At 35.0% G+C, this 6,930-nt stretch overlaps 1 protein-coding gene across 5 annotated transcripts; it reads right to left on the bottom strand.

The window, feature by feature from the left end:
• Nucleotides 1–250: 250 nt before the first annotated feature.
• Nucleotides 251–6,916, bottom strand: LOC121855760 (N-acylneuraminate cytidylyltransferase-like). Of its 5 annotated transcripts, XM_042350871.1 has the most exons (7): nucleotides 6,506–6,805; nucleotides 5,619–5,744; nucleotides 5,255–5,407; nucleotides 4,762–4,902; nucleotides 3,862–4,000; nucleotides 3,290–3,411; nucleotides 251–3,217 (listed from the first exon to the last, which is right to left on the bottom strand). In XM_042350871.1, exons 1-6 carry the CDS (start codon nucleotides 6,522–6,524, stop codon nucleotides 3,291–3,293), a joined length of 699 nt encoding a protein of 232 aa, XP_042206805.1. In that variant the 5' UTR covers nucleotides 6,525–6,805; the 3' UTR covers nucleotides 251–3,217; nucleotide 3,290. The 5 variants fall into 5 exon arrangements, with proteins under 5 accessions (XP_042206805.1, XP_042206808.1, XP_042206806.1 ...); XM_042350874.1 differs by lacking the exon at nucleotides 6,506–6,805 and adding an exon at nucleotides 6,812–6,916 and having other exon boundaries at nucleotides 251–3,411; XM_042350872.1 differs by having other exon boundaries at nucleotides 251–3,411; nucleotides 6,452–6,805.
• Between the last annotated feature and the right edge of the window lie 14 nt (nucleotides 6,917–6,930).

The raw sequence follows: 6,930 nt of genomic DNA, 5'->3' as shown, positions 1-6,930 counted from the left end.
TTTCTGTACCTATACTGTAATAACAGATGCGTTCACTGATATCAGTGTAAGAATTAATAAATATTAAGCCTACAAAATTTGACCAGACAAATTTAAAAATGAAAATGATAACTTCCATCTTGCTACCAACACTCTGGCACTTCAGCTGTAAGGTCAAGGTCAAAGTTCAACAGATGCTCATTAAGTGTGATTCCACCTTTACACTTGCATGACATCCACTTTGTGTTTATGTAAAAATAAAAACTCAATATACCTTTAAATTTTTTAATCTCATAGAAATATCAAAGTTGCATAATATTCAATAAACATTCAAGTCTCTTTTTGTGATATAATTAAGAACACCGTAAAATATATACTGTGGTGCTCTGCTTCAGCAATGAATTTCATATACTGTATGAACAACAATGATGCATTATTTGATGATTTTACCACAAAAACTTATTACGTTTATAAGCAATTTACTGACGTTAAGTAGGAAAACTGCAACACTGCAAATATTTAATGCAAGAAGCTGATTCTCTATAGATAATGAAGATTCAATTACCACACCTACTTACTTTATAAAGAGTTAGGTCTGGATGATTGATTTGGTCAAGTTAGGTTATCTTTGATTAAGACAGGTGAATATGAGGTGAGATTAGATTGTCTGTTTTAAGAGTCACAACCATTCATAATATTGATGAAATAACTTCACCGGAGCTCAATATCTCTACGATCAATCATCATCAGAATTAATCGTTCTACCGCATCATAATATTTTTAGTTTAGGTGAGCCAAATATTGTGCTGGAAGACTATTCAGAAGTGCCTTAAAAATGTGAAGATGATTTAATGTGATCAAGTTTCATTGTTAGTTAGATAAATGCTGAACAAAGTCACAATGAAATCTGATACTGTACCTGTATACCAATTGAATATTCTTTAAGAAGTTATTTTAATCACTGAATGTAGCCAAATGGTTGATTCAGTCATTATGAAATGTTCAAAGAATGAGATGTAATTATGTTAGTTTGCAAGTTTGATAAAAGAAAGGAAAGTGAGTCCCACAGACCTGATGACCCATTTATGGCAGTGTGGACACAGCATAATGTGCACTAAACCTACAACACACAAGGAGGCAATGTGGCCAGCACTGCATTAGACAAATTTTACTTCCCCAATGAAAAGTTAGATACCTATCCAGTGCTGGGTGGACTGGATGTGCCCTTGGGACTGGAGGTTGGTACTTTATTTTCATTACATTATATATAAAGACAAAGTACTAACATCATTATAAATAAATAAAAAATACAGATCACAGACTACTATAGTTTAACAATACTGTACTATGCTGCATAATATAAATAACCTAAGTTAGCTACAATATGCACTCCACGTTGCAAAATTCTGCATTACTGACTCCCATTATGTAAGTTGAGATTGTGTTCCCAAGGAAAAAATTTTCTGCCCCAAAATGTAACACAAGCACACACACAAATGAAAACAAACACATACAATAATTCATTCATGATGTAACATGACAAATAAATGTATACACTTGAATTTAATTCACCAAAAATAATGTTGAGTGCTGCAGGAGATGGTGAGGTGAGGTGGTGCTATCAGAGTTACTGGGAATTAACTCCTTAAAACATCAAGTTTAATGTCCAATGTAATTCCTTTATGGAATCTTTTATCACCACTGCTTTCACTTGAATTTGATGGCCTTTTACCACTCATCTTGTGTACGAGTACACAGTAACGCTGGATAGCTTAAAACATAGGTTGGATGGATATATGAGCAATAGGGGTAGGGTGTAAATGGGACTGCCCAGTATGGGACAATAGGCCCGCTGCAGTTTCCTCCATTCTTATGTTCCTATGTAACACATTCATAACTGAACACAAACTGGGGACAGAATTCAAGCTGAACAGCGCCATTGTTGTGGTGGCTGCTACCAGCTGGAGAGCAGAGCCACTAGCCAGTGATCATGCAGCTACCAGCAGAATCCACACGAAATAAAATTTATAATTTCAGTGAAATTTTTGTTTTTATATCGATATTTCTTTTCTTTTGAAAATCTTAATAAATTAACCATAATTCCATAAGGGTGACAAAAGTCCTGAAAACAACCTGGGGAAAGAATTCAAACTGAGTAGCGCCATTGTCGTGGTGCTGAGTAGGTGATCATCTTTCCAAACGTCTTGTAGCTACCATCAAGAATCCACACAAAATAATTTTTTTTTAATTTTGGTGAATTTCTTTGTTATATACATATAGCAATTTTATGTTCGAAAACTTTTAAAATTTCCCTAAATTCTGTAAGGGCGATTTTTTTGGTCGTAATATAAAAATTTGGTAAGACCGAATTTTCATAACCCAGGATTCTGCATCGCGGTGGTTGCCTGTACTACACTGAATAATATCAATAACCTAAGTTAGCTACAATATATATAAGAGAATATTGCACATCTTTTTTCTTGCACAGCTTTAAGTAACCTAATGAGATCATCGAAGAAATGACAGCTAATCAGCCATTATACGACAAGAGACAAAACCATAAGCCAAGCAGCAGACACAAGTTATTACCATCTTAATACTGTATAAGAACCTCAACAGCCTAACAGCTTAATACATCAACTACAAGTCTTATAACCTTTATCATATATAATAACTCATTACAAAATCACTGGCTGGTTAAACTAGAGTAACATTAAATATAATGATGGTTATAAATACACTGGTGTATCATTATGACTAGATGAACCCCCTGTTATAGCCAGCAGCATGTATGGAATTATTTCTGTACATCCCAGCCACAAGCTACCTATATACTGTACACCTCTCTCTTATCATTTATCTTGGGGTGTTAAAACTGCCATACTTAAATACAGATACTGTAGTAATACTTAGTAAGAACTTCTAAATACTGTACTGTAGTGTATAATAGAGGGTGGTTCACTGTATACATTAAACTGAAAACTGCATAACTATAGACTAGCCAAAACAACTATTAATGTTATTAGTATGAGGGAATAAACTTTCTATAATAACTGGAATATTGTTAATTATATTAGTATTGATCCCATTAATAACAAAATACTTATAAACAAACCGAGCTGCTGTACACTGTAATAATAGTAGTGACCTTATCAATACAAATGGATGAACTACTAGGCGAGACGACCAACTGTAAATTAGTATTATATCTTATTCATTCATTTATATTAGTATACTGTACTGACCTTATTAATAAAAGGGGGTCAATATGTTATGATAACTGAGCATTATAATTACTTGTATGTTTGTGGTTATGGGTGTTGTGAACCATTCTCTTGCTGACAGTAAGTCAACCACGACTGAGCGATGATCACGTCAAGAGGGGAGTCGACTTCCAAACTGTCGCAGTGAGGGATTTCTATGTAGCCACACCTAAATGAACAAACACAGTTGTATTATAAACTAGAGAAAGAAATTAAAAGATGAGATGAGAAATAAAGAGAAGAGAATGGCTAAAATTATACACACTTTTCCAAAACCTTAAACATCCATTAATATTAAGCTACAAAAGATCTTCAAGACTGTGTTGAAAAAAAAAAAATAAAGAATCCCTTAAAATGTTAACCAACACAATATTATCTAAGATCATAAGAGAAATGGGAATGGTGGAAAATATCAAGTGGTGATAACATTTTGAGGAAGCATAAATAAACTTTAACCCTACAACCTTTCATCTTCTTTCTATATCATTAGTTTCATTGTCCATTAAACAATCTTCATAGAATACAAAGTGAACCTTCAACAGTACTTCCACTTACTAACGATGCTTTACATAGGTTCTGTAAAACCTCTTAAAATATTAGTAGGGACGGCCTCACTAACCTTCCACCTTGCAGAAGACCTTCATGAATGAGTCTTGCTTTACATATATAAAACATTCCATTTTCATAAAGATCACCGTCCCAGTCCTGGCGCCTAGGACGTTGTCTAGCATTAAAGTTGAGAGGATATGTCGGCTCCCCTGAAAATACATAATACTGTACTGATGTTATCTCAGGTGAGTACTATACTGTATACAGTATAAATAATACTGTACACTGTATTTGAATGAAACAGAGTCCAGATGTTAAATTATAGAAAGGAAGGAGTATATCAAAATGAAACGAATGGTGTATACAGGTACTGCAAATGGTGGTCTGGTAAAATGAGTCTATCTAAATGAAATATCTGGATGTATTTAATGAAAAAGGATGTAACCCAGAACACTGCACTGGGAAATATGGTAATCTCTGCTCCGGAACCAAAGCTCTAGAAGGGAAAACACTCTTTAGAATGTGTACAAAGGTGACAACTAGTTGAATAAAGAGTGAAGAGAAAACAAATACAGCTCAGCTCCTCCCCGACTTACGACGGGGTTAGGAACCCAAATCCAGGTCGTAAGTCAAAATGGTCGTAAGTCGAAAATGCTTAAATAATACATAGAAAATCTAAAATGGGTGTCTCTTTTTCTTCTCAGCGCCACAAAACTCTCACTTTTAAGCTTGCCAGCCATTTTAAAGTAAATTACAAACAAAATTTTTGTCTGTGTACTGACGTTGGGACTCGAAAATATGTAATTTGACAAAATTTTGGTACGACTGAGGCAGGTCGTAAGTGCGGGTGGTCGTAAGTTGAGTGGGTCGTAAGTCGGGGAGGAGCTGTAGTAATGAACATTGCATGAGGTACTATAATGACCTGCTTTCATTCAATTTACTTCAGTTAATGTTGGTCATGTCCACTCACCTTCAGACCACCGTAAGAGGTGTCTCCGAGTTACTGAGAAAACACAGTCATAGCCACTTTGCATTTTATCCATTCCTTCATGGAGATACCCAGCTCGAATGAAGGGCGAAGTGCACTGCACAAGGCACACAACACTGATATCTGTAAAAAAATACTGAACAGAAGACCTGACTAAATCACACTACCAAAGGGGATGGGGAGTTCAGATTTTACAAACTACAGGATTTTCCAGATAGTGTTTCCAGGAGCATAAAATAAAACAATTTAAGTATAAATTCACTGACATAAGTTCCTGATCAGACTCATAACAAAACTACAGGACAAACACTGTACTTTTAAAGACAGTTCCCACACTGTACAGCACATGCATTACATAATAACATTGCTTTAATACTGAATTTCTGTTGGAAAACATTACTTGTATTGACTATCTTTCTCATCCAACACTGTCATCTGTATCAGAATCAATTTTTTTTTAATTTGCTCATCATACCTGGGTGGTGCTGGAGAAATTCTTGTACAGCACACAATGATGAGGCTTTATCAACAGCAGTGTACTGTGCTCTGTAGTGAACCTCGGCACCTCCGTCCTTTGCACACTCTGCAATCTTGTCATCATCTGTGCTAACCCATATGCTACTAAAACCTGCAAATGAGGAGAGAAAATGTCCAGTGTATTATGACGAAAACGTCATTGAAGAAAAGTTCTTTTAGAACTGCCTAATATATTATTTAGAAAGATAAAATTCTTAAGATTCCCACGTTGTCCAAAGTAAAAATTTACCGGAAAATGAAAACTACAGTATATCTTTCAGTATAATATGTGAATAAAATAGAAATAATGTATATATCCTTACACTTGGCTTCCTGCATAACTTCCAGACATCTCAGCAACAATGGTTTGTTATCAAGAAGAACCATGTTTTTATTTCTAATACTCTTGCTGCCACTTCTTGCCAGCACCAGCCCGGTTACACACATTTCTGAAACAATAACTTCATCTATACCTACAACTGAAACTTATATAATGCAAAATTTATGTATTTTAAGTTAATATAAAGGACTAACCCGCCGGGGATGCACAGCGCCGATAAGGCCGTATCATCTCACGTCCAGAAAATGCCTCAAATTTCACCATATCATAATAATTGTTTTCTGCTTAATATACCAGGGAAGTTAGGTTAGGTTAGGTTAGGTTAGGTTAGGTTAGGTTAGGTTAGGTTAGGTATGTTTGTTTGGTTTGCTTTGTTAGGACTGTTCTTCATACCCTCATATGTTAAGTTGCGTTTATTAAAAAATTATAAATTTTTTAACATATTTCCACAAACTACAACAGTGTTCACTATAACATAACAAAGAAAATCAGGCGTTTTTATAATTTGTTTTCAATCAATTTTGCTGGCGGGTTAGTCCTATATAATTACTGTATTTTATATTAACGTAATATTATGTAAAGGTACAATATATATGTGAATAAATCATGTTTGAGATTCATATTAGTAGATCAATACATCCCCCAGCAGCATCAGAAATATAGTATAGTAATCATTCTCAGTTCACACAGGCCAATTGAGTACTATTATTATTAATCACACATATCCTCTATGACTACACACGTTAGTTTATCATGTTAAAACAATAAACTTTCGCAGTTTCACATTATTTTTGTCGGTTGTGTTCGACATGTCACCTTCTACTTCTAGTAATATTTGTACAATTAACAGGAAGTCTTCTCTTTAAATACTGCAAGAGCCAGTTGACATTGATGGTGTTCATGGATGGTTGTTGTGGTAGTTGACATTGATGGTGTTCATGGATGGTTGTTGTGGTAGTTGACATTGATGGTGTTCATGGATGGTTGGTGTGGTAGTTGACATTGATGGTGTTCATGGATGGTTGGTGTGGTAGTTGACATTGATGGTGTTCATGGATGGTTGGTGTGGTAGTTGACATTGATGGTGTTCATGGATGGTTGGTGTGGTAGTTGACATTGATAGTGTTCATGGATGGTTGGTGTGGTAGCGGTGGTTTAAGTGGTCGCTTTAGTTACGTTTTCCTTGTTGTGGTCGGTTAAATTCCACTGTTATATTTTTTTTTGCTCTTTAAATGCACTAATGCGCACTGCTTGTACCACTAGGATATGTATCTCTTTCTTTCTTAATAATAAAA

This window comes from Homarus americanus, unplaced genomic scaffold (genome assembly GCF_018991925.1).
Source record: "Homarus americanus isolate GMGI-L3 unplaced genomic scaffold, GMGI_Hamer_2.0 scaffold54097, whole genome shotgun sequence".
Lineage (NCBI taxonomy): Eukaryota > Metazoa > Arthropoda > Malacostraca > Decapoda > Nephropidae > Homarus > Homarus americanus.
This window is presented reverse-complemented; position numbering and strand designations above follow the sequence as displayed.

Bases quoted from the DNA above. Each gene is read 5' to 3' on its own strand.
- LOC121855760 (XM_042350870.1), bottom strand. The intron at 5,408-5,618 runs GTAAGGATATAT...CCTCATTTGCAG, and splicing joins AGTTATGCAGGAAGCCAAGT to GTTTTAGTAGCATATGGGTT. The intron at 3,412-3,861 runs GTTAGTGAGGCC...TTGTTCATTTAG, and splicing joins GGTCTTCTGCAAGGTGGAAG to GTGTGGCTACATAGAAATCC.